This window comes from Rhinolophus ferrumequinum, chromosome 13 (assembly GCF_004115265.2).
Source record: "Rhinolophus ferrumequinum isolate MPI-CBG mRhiFer1 chromosome 13, mRhiFer1_v1.p, whole genome shotgun sequence".
Lineage (NCBI taxonomy): Eukaryota > Metazoa > Chordata > Mammalia > Chiroptera > Rhinolophidae > Rhinolophus > Rhinolophus ferrumequinum.
The window spans coordinates 53573823-53597748 of NC_046296.1; the positions used below are offsets into that span (position 1 = coordinate 53573823).

A 23926-nucleotide genomic window follows, 5' to 3' on the forward strand; every position below is an offset into this window, starting at 1 on the left:
ACAATACTTTAGGTGTCAACCTCCCTGGACTCAGGGTCCAGTCCCCTTTTTCTAGGTTTTGTTGCTTTTTCACTCCTGAGTCTAACACTAACCTCCTATTTTTTCCTTGAAAATATCACACTAATCACCGGGATTAAGCTCCACATACCTGTCCCACTCAAGATCCTCTTCCTCCTCTAATTCCCCTCAGGGTGAGGCTTTGCCAGTGTCATTTCCCACATATTCTTCCACCCAAGCTTTTTTCAAGATTTATTCATTCTTAGCTGAGTCTAGTTTTGTTCTGGAGACCATTTTTAGTTTCAGTTCCTTCCGGCACTAGGCCAAATGACCCATTCAGGGCTGATAAAGTCTCGCTGACCTAGGCACAGGAAATTCTGGAGAGTGGAGGACATTTCTAGATGGTTCTAAAACAAATCCTTTCCTTCTTGTCCCTGACCAAGGACAACCTACTGACTCCACAATCTGACATGGAGTATGGAATAGAGGAAAGAGGATCAAGTGACACTGCCTCTAACGTGCAGAACCTTGGTCAAATCAATTACCTTCTGGGCCTCAGTTTCCTTCTTTAAAAAATGATCTTGAAGGCACCTTTCAGCTCTGACAGTCTAGGATACTTTGTACCTGGCTCAGCTGGTCTTGGGACAGCCTTGGAAATCTGAAGCACCTCATGTCATTTGCAGTCTAGAAAGCCTGCTTTCTAGGGTCTAGTTCTAGAGGTCTAATTCTGTTCCAACAGTAGACCTAAGTGTCTGTTTGCACTTGGATCTGCTTCAAATATCTAGAAGACATGAAGCATGATGCGTATAATCCTTTCAGACCTAGGCTCTCATTCTCCCAGGGCAGAGCTGGGAACACACTGTGCACTGAGAGATACATGAGGGAGTACAGGTCTGGGGTTTCACTGTTATGTGGAGGGGACATGGGCTTGGGGTTCCAAATAGGAAACCTCTGGGGAATACTTGCTGGGGGCTACGGGTGAGGCCAGGGGACCTACAGACTCCTAAAGGCAGAGACTGAGCTTAGGAGTCACTGGGCCGGAGCATGGAAGACAAACTGCTGATGGTCCCAGGCCAGGGAAAGCCACTCTAGGCTAGGGCACCCTAGCTCACTCCACACACAGGCAGCCAAGTTGGTCCCCTGACCCAGTTGTTCCAGCCTCATAGAAGCTCCTGTAGTTTTCTTTGGCTCAGAGAAGCAGAGGCGTCCCCTGAGCCCTGGCCCCCCTCTACCGCAAAGCAACTGGCTTCCATTACCCCTGACAGCTCCAGCGCAACAGCCCAACCCAGCCCAGCCCCCGGCCCCAGCCCTGGCTCAGTGCCGTTCCCTTTTATGGTGAAGCTGAGGGAAAGCCAGGAGTGAGGGGGGAGTAGTTCCTGGCTGGGCAGAGGGTTGTAGAGCCCGAGTGCCTCTCCCCTCACCAGAGACCCTCGGACATCTATCCACAGTCATCTTTCTTCTTTCTCCTCCACAACCCATTCTGCTCTGAACCCACGACCCCTCTTGCTTGTTCCAGCCCTTCCTCTCCTCCCCCCTCCTTCATATCCGGGGGGTGATTTCCCACTTGGCCGAAGTCCCACGGTTTGGGTTTAGATTCCGGGAGGGTCCGCCCTATTTCCGACGCCCACCTCCGGGGGTGGGTAGAGGGAGGGAGCTTGGGTAAGAGAGGCACAGGTCAGATCACAGACAGGGTCGTTCTACTTGGCGTTTGTGGGGCAGAAAGGCCGGCGCCAAGGAGAGGAGCACCCGGTCGCCCCAGCCCTGTCTCCATCTGCACCGCCTCTCATCCCTTTCCCCGAAGCCCGGGCCAGAGAGGGGACCCTGTGGGCGGGGCTCAAAGGAAACACCTGGCTGGGCCGGGCCGGGAAGCGAAGGGTGGGCAGCAGCGCTGGGGACCGGGGCAGGAAGGGGGGAGTCGGAGTCTAGGGTCAGGCCGAGCCTCCTGCTCGTCTCCGCCGTCGCACCCTCACCCTAGTGCACTCCTCGGCTCCGGGAAAGCGGTCACCCAGAAGGTAAACTAACCGCGTCCTCCGCCGCGCCAGCTGTGAGCAGCTGCGCTGTGTGGCACGCTCTCCGCAGCCCCGCCCGAGACCCCGCCCCTTGCGAGCGAGGCGCGGGGAGCAGGCGAGACGGCGGGGCTAGAGAGCCCGATCCGGCCGAGCCGCCCAGCCGGAAGTGCCTGGATTGGGACAGCTGGCGCTACAAACTTCCGGTGCAACTCTCCTACCTCGAGCTAGGGCGCAGAGCGCGTCGGAGCCGAGCCCAGTTGATCAGGTGAGAGGCACGCAGGCGCGGTCCACGGCGCATCTGGCGGTGGCTGGGCCAGGGGAGTGAAGACGGGTCCCAGTCTGGGTGAGGGGTGTGCCGTCCCGAGGCTTAATCCCTCCTCTTTTCCGCAGGATGATCACAGACGTGCAGCTCGCCATCTTCGCCAACATGCTGGGCGTGTCGCTCTTCCTGCTTGTCGTTCTCTATCACTACGTGGCCGTCAACAATCCCAAGAAGCAGGAATGAAAAGTGGCGCTTTCTCAGCCCCAGGTAACGGTCCGGGGCTGTAGCGCCCAGCCCCCGGAGAGTGGAGTGGCGAGGCCGCGCCAGGGCCTGCAGGGTTCGAAACTTCAGATCAGAACGTGTCGGGCCAAGCACGATGCAGTCCAGCACTGGGGCCCTCTGTCCGCACCGAGAAAGGAGTGCCTTCCAGTGCCCAGTCTCTCCGCCTTAAACTGCCCCCTGCTAGAACGGGGCTGGGTTTCCTACTCCCCCTCAGTCTGCAACTTCATATGCTCCCCAGATGCCCAGGTTGGGGGTATGGAGGCACTGTCACCGGTGGAAATAAATGCCATCCACGTATGAGGATTTGGGCTGTTCACACTTTTTCAAAGTTGTTTAGGCTTTATTTACACAGCTTTTTTGTGAGGGATTGTAAAGAAACAATTTCATTTCCATGTGCTGGGGGTAAGGGGCACTGATTTAGGGATTGGCTACTGTAGACCCAAGTCATAGAGAAGGGGAGGGTGGTGGGGGAGGGGAGGTGAAGGGCTTGGAAACCAACCTTAAGTGTGGGTCAAAAACGGAAAGGGGGAAGAGGCTGGATGGGAGTTGATTCCTGAAGGACTTCCCCCAAAGTAAAGCTGCCGCATTTTTCTTACCTCAGGTCTTTCCCCCTCTTTTCTAGGGTTCCAGGACATAGTCTGAGGCAAGATGGAGGGTGTGAGGGGCCTTCACACTTCACTTCATCCCTTCTACCCATCACAACATACAAAGCAACTACACCTGGATTTTTTTCAAACAACTTTTATTTCCTCAAAGTCTTCCTTAGCTCTATGGAACAAGAAGCTGCCACTGAGTAGGACCCAGTATAGGGGCTGCTTTCTTTTCTACTCCCTCCCCCCCAATATAAAAATATAGATTTTTTTTCCTGTGGTCCCAAATCTTGTGCTGTGGAGGGAGGGAAGGGGTGGCACAGCTCTGCTTTGTCCTGTTTCAAGGTAATGCTCTGCAATGCCTCAGAACAGTGTGGCTGGCATTCCAAGGGGTTACGTTGTCACATGGAATCAGCAGCTCACGGAGGGGACTAGCACATTTCTCACTGTGTTCCCCATCTTGTGGCTCTATCCTGGGCATGAAGGTCAAGGCATCAGACCCGGGGAGAAACAGTGAGTGGGGGAGATTTAGGGACAAAACAAACCTCAGGTTGGCCCAAGGGCCCCCCGCTGTAACAAGTCCGGGACTGGGAGTCAGATAGACTACAGGAAATAGGAGAAAAGGCAGGGGCAGAGCGGGGCCGTGGGGGCCCAGCCTGAGGCAGCCTGCAACAGAGAAGAGAGAGGAATCAGGGTTGTAAAAACTCTGCCCCTCTTCTGGTCTGTTAGCCAAGGGCTGGGAGAGGAGAGGGGTGAGTGGGTAAGGCTGAATATTGCACAGTCGTCTGACGCTGGAACCAGCCAGCTTTCCTAAGCCTTCCACCCTAAGTAGAAGTTGTTTTCGTGTCCATTAGAGTGAAGACTGAGGCCATGATGGGGGAAAAAATCAGGGACTAGATTCTTAAAGAAAGTACATTTAGTCTTTTTGGGGTCAAAGGGAGTAGGGAAGGAAGAAAATGATCCTGAATGGCAGATGTGGGAATGAGGGGAGAGAAATGAGGTGGGCGAGGAACTGGACCCCGGTGCTCACCCTGGTGTTGAGCGGGGTCCCGGCTCCGGCTCACGGCTCTCCCTGGTCCGAGGGGTAGGGAATGTGGGGCTTGAAGAGCCTCTCATCCCTCTGCGAGTCGGCGGTGAGCCCCGGCCCAACCTGGGCCTAGCCTGTGTGGACAAGGGATGCGCTAAGAGGCTGGATTCTTCCAACTTTTTTGCTTCTGGAGTTTCCATGAGTAAGAGTGTAGTTTAGTGGTCAACACAGGTACAGGGACCTTGAATTCCTAGGCACTGTCCCTAGCTGAGAGGGTAAGGCAGGATAATATTAGGTTAGTGCAAAAGGAGTTGCAGTTTTTGCAATTGTTTTTAACCTTTTAAACTACAGTTACTTTGGCACCAACCTAATAGCTAGAGAACTCTTGGATTCAATCTGTGACTATATACTCCAAGTCTTATTTAACTAGGGGAGGCAAAAGGACCCAGCGTTTAGGCAAAAGGATCTAGCATTTAACCTTCGTGGCTATACCATGGCCAAGATCTGGCTGAATAGAGAAAAACGGCATAGAAAGATGCTCGAGGACTGGTAGAGCTTCCACAGAGCCTTCTATGCCTCAGCTCCTGCCAGAGCAGCTTAAGCTTCACCCAACCAGTCACCTGTCTATACCCAACTTTAGCCAACCTAGCATGGGGATCTGGCCTGAATCAGAGTTCGTACAGCTGTTCCTAGGAGGAGCAACCAGATGTATTACCTGGGGAATCCGGGACCCCTCCTGGCGGGAACTCTCCTCGGGCAGGTCTGGGCAGAAAGAGAGGAAAAGCTAAGGGCAGGGGCAAGCAAAGCCAAAGCTAGCAGGCTGAGAGGTTGGGGTATATCTGGAAGGGTCACTGGGGTTGGAGGCAAGCAAGAGACCTGGCTGAAGGGGATGGAGACACTTGACAGACAGGCACTCAGAACCAGAGCAGCTCTGTGGCATGGTTCAGGGAGGAGGCTGTAAAGCAGTGCTGGGCGTTTTCCCTCCCGCTACCCAGATAACAGTGCCTTGTTGGGCTCTGCCAGAGTTGTTAGGCTGGAGACTGGGGAAGGCCCAAAAGTGTTACCTGCAATCGGGTCCTGATACAGGGGATCCGAGGTCCTGTCCCTAGTAGACCTTTCCCAATCACCATGACAGCCTCTGGTTTGTCCCCTGAGGACAGGAATGAGCAGCTGCTCCCTAGGGAACAAAGAAAACTGATAAGCAGGGTAAGGGCCATGGAAAAGAAGTGGTAAGTTGTTTAGATCAGGGTTTCTCAGTCTTGTCAATACTGACATTTTGGGCTGGAGATTTCTTTGTTGTTGGGGGCTGTCTTGTGCCATTGTAAGATGTTTAGCAGCATCCCTGGCCTCTACCGACTAGATGGCATTTCTTCCCGTCCCTTCCCCATTTGTAAGCACCAAAAATGTCACCAAACATTGCCAGATGTCCAGGGGTGGTGGGGTTGCCCCTGGTTGAGAAACTTGGCATGTTCTAGTCTGGTTCAAGGGGTGGAACAGCAAGTCGGAGCTTCAATCAGAACACTCAAGCTGAAATACTCTGAATTTCTAGACCTTAGAGCCTGTTCCAATCAAATGTGTAAGCATTTAAGGATCAAGTCAGCAGTAACCAAGACAGGTGGATTGAGGGCTACCCAGTGAAGAGACTTTCAGGTTAGGAGGAGTGGGCCGTGAGGGAGGTGAAGATGCTGCACTGCTGGAGTCTTACAAACCGTTCCCATCCAGGCCCACACGGCTGGGGCTGCAACTTAAAAGGAGCGGATGGCCAAGGCGGTTTTGTTTGTTTTAAGGAGGGTGTAGCTCACAGTGACCCTTACGGGGGTTGAACCAGCAACCCTGGTGCTATTAGCACCATGCTCTAACCAACTGAGCAAACCGGCCACCCTGGCCAAGGTTTTATGTGGATGATATGGTCACACACTTGCGGCTATGACAGGTAAAAGGCCTATGCTTTTTTCCATTCTTCAATTTTGTCCAACGTTGCCCAATTCCTAGAGTCGGAGCTTGAGTTAAGTAGCAGGTAGAAAAGTCCTCAGGTTCCTCAACTATAAAAATGAGGATTAAATGAGATAATGTGCTTAGAGCATTGCCTGCCACATAGTAAACGCTCAATAAACCGTAATTATTATATAAAGACGTTCATTCAATTCCATCTTCATGTACAAGGGCATGGGGTTTAGGATAATCCAGGAGGATAACCAACGCCCCTGGTCTGGAGTGGCCTATATTATATCAAGTCAACAAGGAGGTCCAGGTCAGATGGCAATGGAGCTGAAGGGAGTTCTTCAGGCCTGGTCTACACCCTGTGTGGGAAGGAAAGAAGGAAGGAGGCTGGCCAACCCCAATGTCAGTGTCAGTGGGTACAGACCTGATACGCTGAGTGAGTTGGGCAGTAGGCAGGAGCCTATGCTGCGTGAGGAGGCTGGGCTAGAACTGGCAGGCGTTGGGGATGGGGCCAGGCTGCTTGAAGTAAGGCGATAGGTCAGTGGCTGCTGCCGCCGTCTCCTGTCATGGCCTCGGGGCTCTGAGTGGAAGGGACATGAACAGATAAAGGCAAGTAAGTGAGGTAGTCACTCCACTGCCCTGCTGGCTCTCCTTGGTCAGAAGATGCCTGTTTTCAAGCTTGTCATCACACCAGCAGCCCTTCCTCTTCTGGAGTAAATCTAAGACGAGTAGAAAGACCTCTAATATTTATTCGTTATCCAGTGCTCAGCCACTCCTCACGCTACTCACCTCTCTGTACTACCCAACCTGCTCCCCCACCAGTCTACCCCTGTGGCAGTTACTGAGCGTGGCTTCTAGAGCATAGCTTTCCTAGGTTCTCCTCTTCTCACTGCTCCTCTTCAACTACTCTTCCTGTCTCTTAACTGACACTGTCCCCCGCCACCATTCTGTCGTTAGTCCTCTCCTGCTCAATGTACTTTAAACTCCCAAATCTCCCTCTCGCCCTTTCTCCTGAACTACAGTTCTAATTGTCCACTGGGCATTTCTGACGGACAGTCTCTCATGAAGCAAACAAAATTCATTTTCTCCCACCCTTCCTTTTGTTCTCCGTATCTTGGTGAAGAATCTGCAAGAAACCTTTTTCATCTTTCAATTTCTCGCTCTCATTTAGATTTGTGTTTAACCAAATCGGGACAGTTCTACCTCTGCCTTCACCTGAGTTCCTCCTTTCTTCTCCTTTGCCATTGCCAGTGTCTCATTCAGACTTTTGAAAAAAATTCCCCACTGGTCTCTCTCTTTTTACAATCCGTCCTTTACACAGGTGCCAGAAGTTGTTATTCTAAAATACAGACCTGATCAAAAATCATTTTGGCTCAGGCAAGGGGGAGATACGGAAGGTCTTTTAAAGGAGCGAGTCTAAACCTTTTCATGTGGCACTCACAGCCCTGCCCACTGTGGTTCGTGTCTATACACCCTCGGTAGGGTGCTGACTTGATCCTTCACACCCTGTGCTACAACCCCTGTGGCTAGTACTAGCTGTGTGGTTCCTCTGCAACGTGTTTCCTAGTGAAACTTTGGGTATCTTACATGTCCCATCTCAAATGACACCTCTGTGAAGCCTCCTTGACTATTACAGGTAGAATTAATTGTTCTCGTTTTATTGTCATTTTCTTACTTGGCTAGTAATTGTAGTTTCTGTCTCCTTATTAAATCAGTACATATTAAAGGATTTGAAATGGTGTCTGGCATACAGTAAGTACTCTAAACATTTGCTGATATTCTAATTAAATTTGAGTCTCTTGACGGTAAGGACCTCTTTAATACTACATAGCTCAGTGCCTATAAAATACTGTCTAAAAAACAGAGACCTTAGTATTGTGTACCTGAATTGCAGACACCCACTACAGACCTTAAGCTGGCTCAGTAATCTCTTGTCTAAGGGCATATGGTTATACCCTATGGGCAGCAATCTGGTCTATTCCTTGTGGCTAGAGCCTCACTTTACAAGTTCTAAAAGGTGGGGGCCCAGTGGCATAGACAATGACTGGGTGGGGTAGGGAGGCTTTCAGGTTTGGCAGGTTACTTCCTCATCACAGAGGGACAGCAGGTGCCAAATGCTCTCAAACTGCACGAGCTATTAACCTTCGCTATTAACCTTCACGGAGCTGAATTCGATGGGGGTTCCAGGATGTTAGTTGACACCTAACAGCAACATATGTTAGATGTGAAAAGCCTCCAACTTAGGAAGGAGGTGACAGTAACTTCATCTTGTCTGGCTACACTGAGCAGAAGCTGGCAATAACAAGGCGACTTCTGGAAGGTCCCAAACCAAATTTTAAAAAAATTGGTACTTTCATGAATAAGGACTAGAAAGGGAGCGATCTCAAGATGGAAGCTACTCTACAGCTTTGAGGAGCTTGCTGAGATGCTGGGTAGAGTCTAAGACCACAGCCAAGAGTCAGAAACAACCAGATCGTAGTGGGCTAGTAAGAGCTGGCACAGCAAAGCCGACGGACAACAGAAGTCAGAGATTGAAGGCCACAGTGAAATAACCTGAAACGTTACCCATCACCAATGACTTAGTGATACTGTAGAATCCGGACCTGGGTAATTCTTTGATTAAAACAGGAATGTCAAAGCAGGCGAAAGACTTTGGGACGCTTGTAGGTTCTGGTAAGAAACTGCATGACACTCAAGAAGGTATGAAGCGAAACAGGCAAATAGTTTTTAAAAAGTCAGTTTGAAATGTAGGGATGATAGGAAAGGTACTAAGGATACAACTCAGGAATCCTGCCCCTACAGAGAGTTTCAGGATAGGAGACAAGGTCTAGTTTAGGGGGCAAGTCTGATCTGGAAAGTGTAAGGCTTTTAAAGATACCATTTCAATCCTTACTGAAAAGGCGATCCGAAGATCTGGCCAGGCCTGCCTATAAATTTGGCATTGTGAGCACACAGCCGTGTCTCATGTTTTGGCTTTTGGCCCCCAGTATAATCCAGGCCTGCACAGTTCCCATTGAGATAAAAATTAAAGGGAGGAGCCCCAACTCTATTATTTCTTGCTTCTGAGCTATAGAAACAGCAGCTTGAGACTGAGTGCACGTGGTATGTGATCAGCTCTGCTTCCAGAGCTGGTGAGGTGATGCTCGATGGTAATCAGCCATAGGCTCCCTCTGGGGCGGTAGGACAGTCCCGGGGCAAGTCTGAGACGAGGAGCCCCGACTGACCTGCCACTGTGTGAATGCGAGTGGATGTTCTTAGGCCTCACAGTTTAGAGCAGTTATGTGACTTGCGCTTGGTCCTGCATCATCCCCCCAAAACAACTTTGGAACTGCCCCTACATGTAGCACCCCAGATCTTCTTTCACCCCTAGGACTGCAGGCCTCATTTATGCCCTCGGAGGGGTGGGAAGGTGAGATACGCATTCATGCAGTTCCCAACTTCTTGCCTTTTATTTGTCCAGCAAATATTTGCTGGTCATTTAATAAGTGCTGGGCATGGTGCTGGGTGATAAACAGATGTATGAGGAGACATTTCCTGCCATCAAATAAGTTTCAATCTGTTACTTAACATGAAACTTGTTTGCAGTAAAAGTGGTGAAGGTGCTGGAGGACTCTTCCTGTGTTCTTTGACTCATTTCTCAAAGGAACCTCCACTCACCACTGACTGGCCTTTAGCTGCTCTACCAAAAGCTGCCTGTCAGCTGAGCCAAGGCATTGCACAGGCCAGGAAAGGGGTCTAAAACCTCAGGTTCGGAGGGATGAGTGGCGGTGGTAGGACGATAGCTGAAGACTTTACACTTAAGTCCCTTGTCTTTTACCCCAGTGTCCTGGAGGCTGGGGAGGCTGGAGGGCAAAGCCATGTTTCAGTTACTGAGTGTTGCTTGAATCCAGGGCCAAGAATAGGATGAAGCGAGTGAGGCATCTAAGGTATACAACGTAGGGAGACCCTTGCCTGACCCTGAGAGCAAGTACCTTCCTAAATTGTGTGTCCTGGGCGCCTCACTGGCCTCCCCCCAGTCCTTGGCCTGTTTTTAGCAATACATAACCAATAGGAGAAGCTGGTTTACCTCTCTGCCCTCTCCCCAGCAGGCCCTCCTTTGAGCCGTTTCCATCTGCCCTTGCACCAGTTAGCTTGCAGACATGACTTCCCTCACTCCATCATTGTATTAGCTATTCCCAGCAGATCTCTCCCTTCTCTGCAGCAGCAGCTGCTGATACTGCTGGCTGCGCTTCTGAGCCAGTGGGCAGGAATTTGACCACGGACCTGGGAAGGTGGCATTCAGGGCCTGTTTTGTAGCAGGGGAAGAGGTAAAGCAGATCCTGATGACAGTTAGGGGGTGCTGGGAGTCAAGGCTTACTCAGAGGCTCCTCCAGCCTCCTGCCCTAGGAACATTCCTGTTCACCCCAAATTGGCTACTCGTTGGCCTTCTAAAATGTCATCCCCCAGCATCTGAGGACAGAACCTGGCAGACTAGTTCCCTGAACCTCTGCCTCAAGCTTCTGAGTGGGCTGCCTAGATCTTTTCTGAAATTTTCTGGATAGCCCAATCTCATGTTTTGTTCTAGCCAATAAAGGAGAGTCACTAATTAAATGTATACTTAAATGTGATACAATTTTTATACATTAGTGAAAATTTTCTTACATAAGTCAACAACAAAAAATCCTTCATCAAATCACAATGCCAGTTATGGGATTGGAAAGTATAGCTGCTTTATAGTTAGATATCAGAGGTCCGGGGGTCGTGTTCTTCCTGTCTTGGAAGACCAAGTATGTCTAGAGGTGGCAGGGGCCAAAGAGCCAGACGTGTGGAAAAGGAAATGTCACAAAGCCACAGCAGACAGATCACACTGGACAAACAGAAGTTGTCCCAAGGGTTGAAAACACCAAGTCCAGACCCAGAGTCTGCACCACAGGTCCTGGTCCCAGGCGAGGGCCAGTCCCCCGTTCTGGACTCCTATCAGACACTTGAAGAGACAAAGCAGCACAAACTGCAGCAAATACCCAGGAGACCATAGGAGGCAAGATTCCCAGGATCTGCTCTTTCAGCTCCTCACAGTATTCCTGTTTGGTATTATTAGTAAACCTTTCCTTGACCCCCTGACTTTGAGACATAGTTTCTTAGTTCTTATAAATCTTTATTCAAGTCCCTGGGGTGTCAGTACTCAAACCATCTCTCTTTTCCTGCTTCTAAGCTCATTCTCCTGGGGAACATAGCGTCTCATTTGGTTTACCAGCACCTGTATGTAGAGGGCCCCTAGAGCCAACCCTGAGTCACCTTTTCTACAAGTTTGGCCCTTTTTCTGCCTGTGGGACTCTCCACATAGATACCATGCCATCCAAGTATGTCTAAACTAGGCAAGCTCATCACTTTCACCCAACAGTGTCTTAATGTCACCATGACCTCTTCAGGTTGTAACCTTGAAGCTCTCTTAGTTTGTCCCTCTTCCACCATCACTGAGTCCTGCCACTTCTATTTCTGGTTCTCTCCTTTCCAGACCCTGGTATAGGTGCTGGTCTTCTCATGTATAAACTACTCCAAAGATCACATCTCCCCTCCCTGCCTGATACGGTTCACAGACCGCTCGCTCACGTAAGCCTTTGGTTCCCATCATTCTCCAAAGCACACAGTCATTGCCATATGTCTCATTAACTCATAACTCATAATCTTGGTTTTCAAAACATTTCAGCTTCTTCCTCCCGCCTCGCTTCACCTATTTCCCTGATGAAGGGCTTGCCCCTTTCAGCCTGCTAGTACAGCAGGCTGTCCTCTCTATGGCAGCTCTGGTCCTGGCTCTCGTTCTCATCTCTGGAATGTTTTTGTCAAACCGTATACCACCACCCATTCTTCAAAACCGTTTCTCAACTAAACATTATTTGGGTAATTTAATTCCTGTTTATCTATGACAGTGCCTCCCAGGTCCCGTGTATGTTTATAATGTGTGTGTGCTTTATCTCCTAGTTGTATCTCCTAGTAGGAATTGAATTATTTTGTACTGACCATGCCTCTTTTCTACTAGTTATTCGGGGAATTCATGTCCCTCACTCCAGGAGCTTAATAGAGCTCTATGCATTGGGAGGGTATTTGAAACTGCCTAGAATCCTCCAGCGAGGACCTAGAAAAGGCTCTTTACTATCTCCCTTTTGTGTAGACAGGGAAGGAGAATTTATGATGCTATATTCCTTCCTAGGAACTATGAGTTAAGAAGAAAGGAAATTAGACAAAGAAAAACTTTATCCATATTTGAGATGGGCAACTCAAGTATACCAGAGCATGAAAAGACATAGTTTGAATAACTGCCACTTAATAGCTGTGTAATCTTGGAAAGTCACCCATAAATAGCCTGTTTCCTCATCATAGAAATGGAAAGCCATCTATCCCACAGGGTCCTCATGAAGATTACATGAAATGTATGTGATGCTATTTTGTTCACTGTTTAATGTTATTTACATATAAGGCGTTACTACTTTAATACTCTCCTTCAAACACTGTACAAGTATCCTTTCCCAGGGAAGACAGAATCGCAGCATATAAGCAGCGGTAACTACAGTGTGTGTCAGAGAGTAAACATCTCACTGGTCACAGCCGGGAGGGACCGCTGCTCTCCTCGGGCTGCTCTGACTCGTGCAGTTGGGTTGCCAGGGCGCTGAGCCTCTGCATGTGTCTGGTCTGCAGCACAAGCTCTGAGGCGAGCTGAGTAGCAGGGACGGGCTAACAAGGAAGAATGAGTACAGCCCGAGAACCAGCAAAGCTCCTGGTGCTAGCTACAAGCCTCCATACTCGGGCAAGATTTCTGTGGCCCAGAAGTCATATACAATATTGATTTGTGGTTTAGTGTATTTCTAGAAGTGGCACTGCCACAATCTCTCCCCACCATAGCCTGGTCACTCCCAGGGAATGGCTCTGGAGTCTTTTCCTCTAATTTTTCCCTGAAGGACCACGTTTTTCTGGTATCCACTTTGACCCAGAATCTCTTGTATTATCAGGCAGGGTCTCATCAGGCCAAACTAGGGGGACTGATGCAAAGTGGAGCAATTGTGGCCACTGCTGGAAGAGGCTAGACTGTTGCTTTGTAAGCCTAGAACAGAAGCTGTCTGCAGTTCCATTTTTCTTTGGAAGAGCTGGAATCTTTGATTTCAGTTTCTGAATTGGCTCTGAAGCCAGGAACAATTTCAGCCCACAGGACCTTGGAGAGGATTCTCCATCATTCTACAGTGTTGCAATTTGGATTGTGAGGGCATTTCCTTACACTGGCTCCAAGAAGACAGCCTGGCACTGTTCTTGAAGTGGAGGCTCCATGACTCAGTGTGGCCCTGCTTCAGCTAGTGTTTCATCCTTAGAAACTTCCCTGCCTCCCAGCATGTGCTGAAGCCCAGATACCCGGGACTGCCGCCTATGCCACACTCCATCCCACTCTGGAGCTCATGCCGCAGGGAACACCAAGGTCGCAGGAGAGGCTGCAGATTCCACTATGAACTAATTTTATTGGTTCACCCTTTGGTCCCAGGCCAAGTGTATATCTTCAAGCTCTCACTTCCCCCAGCAAAGCCCCAAACAACTGAACACCTGTTGCAGGGGCTCCCAGACTAGCTTACCTCTCACAGGACCCAGCACCCGGTGGCTGACCTTTTGGGTGCTAGAGCCCAGGGCTGGCAGCCCTGCAGGCCGACTGCCATGAAAAGGAAAGCTGGGGGAGTTCTTCATCTGTGGAGAATTTTGTTGGCTGCTGCTGCTACCACCAGCACTTGTGCCAGTGCTAAAACTTCGCGTGCGGCTCAAGGTATTTTCAGAGCAGGAAACAGGCAATCCACTGCAAAGAAGCAGATGCCAGTTGACCCTGGGCTAGGGAGATCGTGCCTTGAGCCTCTCCGCATTGTGTGATGCTCAGTAAAACTCCGCCTCTGGGGTGCAAAGGCCGAGGGACTCATTCTGAGGGAGGGGGATTCTTGTTGATGGATAAGTTATCTACGCTGGGGCATACCGGCTGATCTCCGAATGCCGAGGAGCCCTTATCCACACATACAGGCTCCTGCAGAAAATATACTGTGAGCGACAAAGGCTGTCCCTGGGCAGCTTTAACTCCCAGTGGAGTCCCCCCTTATTGCTGTGGTGCTGGCCTCTGGATCCCTCAATCAGTCATTCACAACCATTGGAAGCTGAGCCCTGCCCACACCCCACTCCAATTATATTTGATTTTGAGCAGGGCTCTGGAGCACGGAGCCCCCGACCCGATTTTCAGATATTTACGACATACGCAGCTCCAGGCAGAAGGGAAGAGGGTCCCAGTCTCAAAAAGTAAGCTAATCTTACTGTTAATTTACCCTAAAAATATTCACCATGTGGCCCTTCTGGAAGTAGGGAAGGAACATAAATCCCCAGGAACTCCTCACTCTGCAGCCTGTTCCACTTTCCAACGCGTTGTCCCTTCCACCCTGATGTCTTACTTGTTACACTTGGGTGGAGTTCGGGAGCCTTTCTTCTTGTTCACGGCCGCGTTCCCAGTGCTGCTCAGGCCTCGGCCGCTGCGCACATGTCTGAGCATCCAGGCCCGGAGGTTCGCGAGGCTGCTGTGCTCCGACAGCACAATCCGGGGCCATGGATTGCATTCCGCCATGTCCAGCGCTGCAATGGCCAGAGCTCGGCCTACCTGTGGGGGAGTCGTCCAGTCTGCTTCAGGGTCTTGGTCTTCCAAACCAGGGTGCTGTGTTGGGGTGGCGTGCACAGCACAATGGAAGGAAGGAGAGGCCAGGCCACAAGTTTCTTCATCGGGGACCCTAACTTTTGTGCCTGGACTGCTTATCACAAGTAGATTTAGACCTGTTTCCTAAACCAATGCTCATTTGGGACCCATATCCATGTGAGCTGGGGCAAGTGTGCTTTCTGGCTGGTGACTGGAAAGAGTTCTCCTACCAGAAGGCATTTGATTCTCTTCTATAACCCACAGCCCTTTCTACTCCTGTCCCCTAGGACACTGGGGATCAAGACCACTGTAGAGGGGTGCTTTTAGCTCAGGAGTGAACTAACCCGACAGCAGTGGGAACACAAGCTCAGAGGCAAAGAATCTGACTCAGATGTGCTGGGGATTGTGTATCGGGGACGGAGTGTGTGTTCTCAGAAACAGCGCCCACTTATCCTTCAGTGCTATTACAGTCCGCGGCCTGCGCCTGCCGACTGAGGAGAATAACCAGTGGGGAGCTGCTGAGAGCGCTGAGCCTCTCTTCAGAGGAACTTAGAGTCGGGCAGCAGGAGTGAAGGCCCTTCCAGACCTTGCGGTTCCCCCTTTCCCCACTTATCCCATGTATTCATACCTGCTCAAACAATTCCACAGTGTATCTGGAGGGGAAAGCCGGCGGGGGAGGGGGGCTGGCACGCCCGTTGTCATGGCAGGCGGCAGGGATGCTGTTTACTGAGCGTCCAGTGTTGTAGTTGCATTCAAGTGTGTAGCTAAGACACAGAGAGCTTTATCAGTGTGCTGTTTGGACAGAATTAGGACAGAACCTTGGGGGCCAGCCTAGGTAGTCTAGAAGGTAATCACTTGGAAAAAAGTGGACATAAATAGAAAGTCCTAATCCCTAGCCACCAGCAGCTGACTTTGGCACTGTATCATATACCCAGGAAGTCCCAAAAGGGTGGAGTCCCAGACTAAAGACGATGAGGACACTAATTGTGAGCCCGCCTTTTGAAAAGACTTGGGCCGTCCCCTGGCTCTAAACCCTCTAGACTGGGTATTGCTTTCTTTATGGAAACTATTTCGTCAACTGTATCCCAGTTCCCACCGAACCTGTGGATTATCCCTGAGGCTTTGTAGATTGCAACCCGACCACTTCCCTCCTTAGACTGGCCATCTCGGCGGTCTCGGGCGTACATGTTCTTCTCTGAGAAATTGCAGCCCTGGAAGTCGAAGTGGGCGGAGTTCAAGGAAATGAGCTTTGGATACAGCATATTTTCCACCTGTTTTGGGGGAGGAAAAAGGCAACTCAGAAGGAGAGCCAGACAAATAACGGACAAGGGCAAGAGAGATGGCAAACATGGGGCCACGTGACTTAACACACGGCAGATACCTTCACAACCATCAGCAGTAGTCAGCGTTTCTTGAATTCTCACAGAATGTTTGACATTATTTCCAGGTGTTGGAAAGGTACAATTCTACCTCTTTTTAAGCTCTTAGCTTCTTCTCTCCAGTAATACAAAATTGTCGTCCTCCCCTGGTTTCCCAAACTCTCAAAAAGAAAAAAACTACAATGCCAACAGCTTGACCCTCTTTCAAAGGTCATGATGTTATGACTGAGACATATGGCCCCAATGCCATCCCTTCCTGCCCCTTTGACGCTTGTTCAGAAGTAGTTCACCCTTTCCAGCCACAGGCCTTCCTGCCAGATCACCTTCTCTCTGTTCATGGCCTAACCTTCATCTCCTAACCTGCCACACTTCGCACATGCACATGACATTCTGTGGACTCCTTACCTGGGTGCTCTCATCACTGAAGCTGTTCCCATACATGAAGCAGCCCCTTTTGGAAGCGTGTCCGTGCAGGTCCACATAGTAAGCAACACCACTCTCTTTTGGGGGGATGGAGTCGGGGGCTGGCTGCTCAACCTCAGTGGACGGCTGTGGCATAACCCACACACTGTGGGGCTTCTGTTCTGCTGGCTCGGTCTGTGTCCAGGCTTCAGGGTTATCCCCATCCGGGGAGTGCCCAAGATGAGCTGCATTGTGGAGATTGTTGGCTTTCTCCAGGTCAGAAAGGGGAGCATGAGGAGGGAGACGAGGACGGTGCTGGTGCTCAGAGGGATTCTGGGAGTTCAGACGGGAGTGCACGTGGTGGTAGAGAAGCACAGCTTTAGCCCCGTAGATGGCTGGGTGCAGGACCGCATCAGGCTTCAGGTACTGACGGTTCAGATTCACTCCACGCGAGTCTGTGCTGTAGGGAAACAAGGACTGGAGCGGGGTCTAGAGGGCTGGGCCAGCAAAAGAGGCACGAGAGTAGATGCAAGGAGACTATGGGAGACTGACTTACGTAATGAGAGGCTGAAGTTCATTAGGAAAGAACTGAGGCCCTCTCCATAATCTGCTTTCATTCCTACCACAGAGACCTAAGGATAGTTCCCTCTACCCAGATGCACCCGCAGTTACTCTAGCTCTGCTCCTTCCAGAGATGTCACTAGATGGGATCCCATTCCTTCTGGGGTCACTGCATGATTAGATGGCCTTGCCCTTGTTGGGGTACAAGAAGATTGGGAATATAGGAGAAGTTAGAGGAGAGGCTGATAGTATTACACTGACAAGCAGGGCATGAAGGGGACTGGGGGGCAACTCAGACAGGCTGGGGAGGCTTCTTACCGGTAGTGGCCCCGGACTACACCATCGGGGTTCAACATGGGAATCAGCTTAAACACAAAGAGGCGACGTAGGGTTTGGGCCCGGGGATCATCAGGTCGGAGGATGAAATCCAAAAAGCCATTGAAGACAAAGCTCGATGGAGTCTCCCCGGGGTGTACCCTACTGCTTAAAAAGAATATCTGAGGTGGAAAGGAGAGCAGTCATTAGGTCAGTTACTCTGTAGTTCCACTGGAACAGTATGTAGGGCGGTGGGGGTAGTGGTGGTGGATGAGGCAGAAATAGCCACTGGATTTGCAGCTGGCTGAGTTTGTAAGTGGAGTGGAACTGCCACACTTGCCTGAGAAAACAGGCTGAGGCTGTGTCTAAGACACCTAGAGATAAGGTGGTCTTAAGCGATCAACAGTGCCTAGACTCGGGAAAGGCCAGGGTCCTACCTTTACACTTTTCCCACTCACCCTCTTGCCTGTGAAACAGAATGGTCGAGGGGTGCTGATGTCAGGAAACAGCTGCTCTAGACGGGGCTCTCGATCTTCTCGAAGCCCGTGGCAGGAACTGATAGTTAGCAGATCTACACGGAGTCCATCCAGAGAATAGCAAAGGATCTCCCGGTGGTAGTAGATGGTATCTAGGGGGCTGTAGGGATAAGAATCCTTAAGCCAGGAGAAGTCCCTAAAGTCCTAGCAGGAGGTGGGCCTCGTCATCAGTCCAGGACTTGTAGCTTCCGGTCCTTTACCGTAACCTTTGGGCCTTGCAGTCCCTCACAGTGTTAAAGGAGGTGCAGGACTTGGGGGGGTCTGCATTGCCAGAATGCAGACGACAGGACAGGATGAACTTTGTTTCTCCAATGAACGGCTCCCTACGATAGGTTACTTAGCATAGACACAGAGCTGCCCTCGGTGGGGACAGTACAAAGGTGTGCTGAGCGATGGCAGTGCTGGCTCAATTCCGGATAATTGGTGGGAACTGGGACAGTAAGGCCTGGAACTGAGCAGGTGGTGAGTAGAGTGTAGGTGGTGGTACGCTGAGCTCAAGGTCACACAGAAACATTTGTCAAAGGCACCCAAAGCCCCACATTCTCTAGAAAGAACTGATGAGGTTTTGATTCAGGGCTCTTAGGGCAAGTTCCAGAAGTAGCAGAGGTACTCTGGTCCAGGAGTGTGTGGTACAAGTAAGAATGCGGTTGGCACCTGCTATGGGTAGGGTGGTTCTCCAGAAAGCGCTGGTCTAGCTGGTTTAGCAAATCCTGGCAGTCACTATAGGAGAAGGGGTAGCAGAAGGCGAAGAAGGTGGTGGTCCCACGGCCCTCCACGAAACGGTGAACAAAGGATAACACAAACTGCGACTCTGTCATCTGAGGAGCAGAGGAGGAAAAGGGAGGGGCAACATGCCATCGGGGTCAGAACTAAGATCCTACTGGAGTCACCAGCTACTGACCTCACACCCTTGTCACATTTACCAACTTCCCTCCCTCTGAGACTTTCTATACGTCAGTCAACAAACTCCTTCCAAGAGCTCCTTCCAGGCTTCCTGAGGCAGGGGCTTAGCTTGGACTCCAGCTAGCGCTGCAGGGTGTCCTGCCTGCCTAGTGCTCTGTATCAAGGGTAACTCCTCTTTCCTTTCCCTCTTCTACTTTTAGCACCCAAGTCTTTCTTTCCTCCTCACAGAGAACTTACCTCAAAGGTGGGCCGGTCTCGAATGCGTTCCCAGCGTGGGCGGGTGGGCAGTGTACGCACAAAAGGGGCCATGCCCTGGGAATACAGCTTACTTTGCTTGTTCATATTCATAATATTGATCTTGATGAGTTTTCCTGGAGATCCTCCCCGGACACTGAAGTAGAACCACGACCTGAGGGCCAGAGTAGGAGACAGGTCATTATATACAGGAGGGTTGGAGACGGGATATGTGGCCGATTAATAAGGAGGCAGGAGGAGGATAGGGCCAGGGAAGGGTAGGGTACCAGTATGACCTATAAGGCCACGGGCTAACTGAGGTCGGTTTGGAGACACCCCCTTTCTTCTTCCACTCTCTCTTACTTTCCTCTTACCTGTTGCCATTCTCAAACTCTGTTTCAGCACAGTCTGGCCGGGTCCACACATTGAACTCGTAGTCAGGGGAAGAGGCAATGCTGCTGGTGGGGGCTGATGCCCCGCCTGCTCCTCCTTCCCCATCACTAGACACAGATTCCACTTTCTCCACGTGGGCTAGGTTCCCTGAATCAAAGCGAGAACTGAACAGCAATCCCCCACAGCGCAGCTCCATGGTGGGGCTGGGAAAGCATCCTCCTGCCCCACTCTGGCCCTGAGAGCTGGAGAAAAATGGGGAGTGGGGTAGGGAGGAGAGGGAAGAAAAATGAAAACAAGTTTCCTGGGTGTCTCTGGAGAAATGAGAGCTACTCTTCGGGAGTGCCTTATGAAGCAAGAGGTTCTCTCCCCCCTCAGGAAAGGTAGAAGTGGCCTTCCAGCAAAGGCCGAGAAAAAGCAGTATTCTGTCCCCACACTAAGGGTTATTACTGACCTAAAAGGATCCCATTTTATGACAGCTTGGCTATTTCAAAATGAAATGCTAGACTTTAAACTTCTCTGCAGCCCAAAGATTAGAGAATATAGTAAGAGAGGTCAGATTGCCCAAGCGTAGCCAAGGTACACCCACCACAATGCATGGCCGTTCTTAAAAAATGGGCCCTTCTGTATCTGCTTCGTAGATTGCCTCCCCACAATCCAGCAGAGCGGAGCGGAGAACCAAGTTTCTAAGTTTAAATGGGCAGCTTCCTGTCTCCACTCCTCTGTCCTCACAAGAACTGACCAGGCATTCTTCTGTTGCTCCCCTGAGCCCTAGAAGGGTTGGTTCTTCCTTTTTTTTATACTACCCTATCCCTGTTATGGAAAAAAAGTGTGGCCTTTGCCAAGTCAAAGGAAACTGGGCAGAAGCCATTTGCTTACCTAGAGACTAGCTCAATTCCAGCCAGGGCACAGGTCTTTCCACCCTTCTCCCACCCTGTAAGCACTGGAGTCCCTGAATAAGCTATCCCGGCAGTTATGGGTGAGTAATGGGTGTTCTGAGCACCCCTAAAAAAGTGGTTGTAGAGAACTACTTGGGGGCAGAGGAGTGGCTTCTCAACCTTCGATTCTGAAGGACCCTTACACTGACCATCTTGCGCGGAGCAGGTAGGGACTTGGAGGCATTGGATGGGTGGAGACAGACTCGCACTCCAGGAAGGGCGGGAAGGCAGGTAATAGGGGTCAGACGTGAGGCCACTGGAGTGGGGTGGAGCTGAGGGAAACCGGGGCTGAGGGGCGGGGTGGGCCAGCCGGGTGGCGGCGGGGCGGGGTGGGATTCCAGAAGTGCCACGGGCTGAAAGGGGCTGAGAAGGGGGCGGGGCCGGGGTCGGCGGGGCCGGGGTCGGCGGGGCCGGCATTCCACGCAGAGCCCCTCACCTCTCTCCCGGCTGGTGATCCCGCTCCCTTTCCCGCTAGCGAGGCGCCACCTCGGGCCCCGGCACCCGGGCCCTCCACCCAGGACCCAAACAAAACCCGAGCGCCGTGGTGCCGGGAGCCCGCTCTGCCAGGAAACAAGAAGTCTTTCGCCTATTGGCCACGGGTACAGCTGGCTACCCGCCCAGTAAAACTCGCTGCCATTGGCCAGTACGTAGGGGTTCCCTCGCACGCGGGCGGGTACCTGAGCCAGTGCCGTTTGGGGGTTCGGATGATCGACTGGGCGGGAGGGTTCCACCTGTGCCTTCTCAGAAGACGGTTAACGGCCTGCCCATCGGGAGGGGGAAAACACAAAGTAACCAAGAAGTAAATTGGAAAAGACCTGCAAAATAAAAGGACAACATAAAGTTAATCAATGTCTGAGTTGCTCTACGTGTATCACAAACACCTACCCGGCTCAGCTTATCTTCCGCGGGCCAGGTATCCTGGGGTGCATGGGCAAAAGCCGAGTGGAGGATGCGGGCATCGATCCCGCTACCTCTCGCATGCTAAGCGAGCGCTCTACCATTTGAGCTAATCCCCCGGTTGTGGTTGTTGCTCTTCCCTTTGCCTTACAGGTTGTTGCAAGCTGTCCTCTGACCCGCGGAACTACCTCCATTCAAAATATTTAGTACCAGAGTATAGTGGAACTGTGGGCAAAATTTTTTAAAAGTAGGCATTTGATAAGTACACGTAAGCAATAGTAATAAAGCCTTATTTAAAAACACCTGTTAATATGTTTGCATTTAACCCACAATAGTTGTACTGCACTCTGATCTCTTACTGCATATATATTTTACCGAACATCGGTAGTGCTCATGCAAATTCGGTCGGCCTTCGGGTTAACCTTTTTCCCCATGGGCTATTTGAATTAGCTGGAGGTTAAAAAGGTTATACGAAGTCCTTCGAGCCGGAATCGAACCAGCGACCTAAGGATTACCGCTTGTGTTACCCACTACAGTCCTCCGCTCTACCAACTGAGCTATCGAAGGCCTCGCTGGTGTGGCTGGTTGCGAATTCCCCTCTAATACTTACCGAGGCCGCACTACTCCAGAGACCGATAGATTTGGGGGCTCTGGACCCTCTATCTCCTAAGAAAGCTCAACCGGGCCGAGCCCCTCCAGGCAACACAGAACAGATGAAGCCGGAGACATAAGTACGAGCAAAGGATGTTGCCAAAGGACCCGCTTCCCACTCCTGGACGGAGGAAACACAGGCAATACACTTCCTTTCCGTTTCCCTGCTTTCCACAAAACAATACAACACCGCCCCACACTCACCCCCCGCGATGGCTTCTATAGGATTGCGGACGCTGACAGATCCCGTCCGCAACCCTGAGCTTATGCGCAGCATTGCAAAGGGAGACCCGTCTGCACACGTGCTCCACGAGGTGAAAGCCCCGTTTGCAAAACAAATAGCTTTTGCTATTTCTGCTCCACATTTCCCTTCGGTTCTCTCGAGACGCCAATAAAATCCTACTGCTCTCCTGATGTGAAGGACATTTTTTCAGTCAGTTAACCAACGTTTTTTCAGGATGTATTCGTCTTGACTAGGGTAAGAAAGATACAAACCACGCAGCTGCAGGGCGGCATAGGATCCCGCGGCGTGGAAACCCGGGACTGGCTGACCCAGCCAAACGAGGGGCCCAGAGCAGGGCCACGCCCACCTTGCCCCCGCCCTCACCCGGCTCACGCTTTCACCTCTCTTTCCAGGGACATGCAAAGCCAGTCTACTATCCTTTGCCCACCAGAAGTTCCCAGTGTTTTAAAAACAAAGAAACCAACCTAAAACCCAACTCTGTGAAGCCTTGCTTTGTAGTCTGGCGGGTTGGGTGTGCGGGGAGACCTGGCCTCCATTTCCAGCTCTTTCGCCAACTGCCTGTGCTGCCTGAAGTCCCTATTGCCCTGGGTAAATCCAGGTCAGGTGACGGTTTCAAGGCCCTGGCAGCTCACGTTTTACGGGTTCTTCAGGCTGAGCTTTAAATCCGAGGTCTCTGAAGTCATTGAGCACAGCAGGCTTTACGCCCACCCACAGAGCAGGAGGGTTAATTTCATTCAGTCGCTGCAAATGCTACCGTTGTGTACCCAAGGCATTAGCTTGGGGTGGTTTTCTCGGCACGGTGTTTAGCTTCCTCTCTCTCGCTCCCTCGCTCGCTCGCTCTCTCTTTCTGGCTTGGAAGCAAGTTATTTATGTTGCTTTTTTTTTTGAGGCGAAATTCAGGTAACATAATTAACAATTTTAAAGTATGAACAATTTAGGGGCATTTAGTGCATTCAAAATGTTGTGCAAATTACCACCTCGCTCCGGTTTCAAAACTGTTTTTTTTAAACCACCCTAGAAGAACATCCCCTACCCTTTAAGCAATTACTTCCCATCCCCATCCCCTGGCAATCACTAATCTGCTTTCTGTCTCTATAGATTTGCCCATTCTGGAGATTTCATTTAAAAGAAATTATAAAATGTGTGATCTTTTGTGTCTGATTTCCTTTACTTATAATGTTTTTGAGACTCATCCAAATTGTAGCATATACCAGTACTTCCTTGTTATAGCTGAATAACATTCTGTTGTATACATATACGACTTTGTTTACTCATTCATCCGTTCTGATGGACATTTGGGCTATTTCCACCTTTTGTTTTTTATGAACTACGGTGCTATAAACATTCATGTACAAGTTCCTGCGTGGATATGTTTTTATTTCTCTTGGTATATACCTAGGAGTGGAATTACTGGGTTTATGGTAATTATATTTAACTCTTTGAGGAACTGCCAAACTGTTTGCCACAGTGACTGAACCATTTTACATTCTGACCAGCAATGTAGGAGGGTTTCAATCTCTCCACATCCTCACCAACAACTTATTTTCCGTATTTTTTATTATAGCCAATATTTCAATAAGTTAAGCTCAATTAATTATAAGCATTTTTCTATACCATTAAAGATTCTTTGAAATCATTTGAATAGTCATTTCCCATCCTTAGGTTTTACCAGTTTATTGAAATATTTATCT

General features: G+C 50.5%; 2 protein-coding genes and 2 non-coding genes across 11 annotated transcripts; 1 reads left to right on the forward strand and 3 right to left on the reverse strand.

The window, feature by feature from the left end:
• Positions 1-2117: 2117 nt before the first annotated feature.
• On the forward strand, positions 2118-3423 carry OST4 (oligosaccharyltransferase complex subunit 4, non-catalytic). Its single transcript, XM_033125113.1, has 3 exons — positions 2118-2271; positions 2397-2535; positions 3173-3423. The coding sequence occupies exon 2, from the start codon at positions 2398-2400 to the stop codon at positions 2509-2511; it is 114 nt and encodes a 37-aa protein (XP_032981004.1). The 5' UTR covers positions 2118-2271; position 2397; the 3' UTR covers positions 2512-2535; positions 3173-3423.
• On the reverse strand, positions 3277-22990 carry AGBL5 (AGBL carboxypeptidase 5). 8 transcript variants are annotated; one of them, XR_004424839.1, is made up of 17 exons: positions 22196-22490; positions 21121-21258; positions 19490-19750; positions 19119-19290; positions 18633-18796; positions 17901-18078; positions 17446-17624; positions 16570-17026; positions 15887-16056; positions 15414-15549; positions 14550-14752; positions 13701-13915; positions 6533-6688; positions 5232-5344; positions 4883-4929; positions 4171-4301; positions 3277-3806 (listed from the first exon to the last, which is right to left on the reverse strand). XR_004424839.1 is itself a non-coding variant. In XM_033125107.1 (16 exons), exons 1-16 carry the CDS (start codon positions 22354-22356, stop codon positions 3635-3637), a joined length of 3006 nt encoding a protein of 1001 aa, XP_032980998.1. In that variant the 5' UTR covers positions 22357-22491; the 3' UTR covers positions 3566-3634. The 8 variants fall into 8 exon arrangements, 6 of the variants coding, with proteins under 6 accessions (XP_032981000.1, XP_032980998.1, XP_032981001.1 ...); XR_004424840.1 differs by lacking the exons at positions 21121-21258; positions 22196-22490 and adding an exon at positions 20880-21005; XM_033125107.1 differs by lacking the exon at positions 4883-4929 and having other exon boundaries at positions 3566-3806; positions 22196-22491.
• On the reverse strand, positions 21387-21459 carry TRNAA-AGC (transfer RNA alanine (anticodon AGC)). The gene has a single exon. It is a non-coding gene; the product is annotated as a tRNA-Ala (tRNA).
• Positions 21817-21907, reverse strand: TRNAY-GUA (transfer RNA tyrosine (anticodon GUA)). The gene is given in 2 exon segments: positions 21817-21852; positions 21871-21907. It is a non-coding gene; the product is annotated as a tRNA-Tyr (tRNA).
• Positions 22991-23926: the final 936 nt, after the last annotated feature.

Bases quoted from the DNA above. Each gene is read 5' to 3' on its own strand.
- AGBL5 (XM_033125107.1), bottom strand. From the start codon at position 22,356: ATGTGGAGCAGAAATAGCAAAAGCTATTTGTTTTGCAAACGGGGCTTT. The intron at 19,751-21,120 runs GTACCCGCCCGC...ATTTTTCTCCAG, and splicing joins CCCAAACGGCACTGGCTCAG to CTCTCAGGGCCAGAGTGGGG. The intron at 14,753-15,413 runs GTATGAATACAT...ACTCCCCCACAG, and splicing joins CTGTGGAATTGTTTGAGCAG to GTAGGCCGAGCTCTGGCCAT.
- OST4 (XM_033125113.1), top strand. From the start codon at position 2,398: ATGATCACAGACGTGCAGCTCGCCATCTTCGCCAACATGCTGGGCGTG.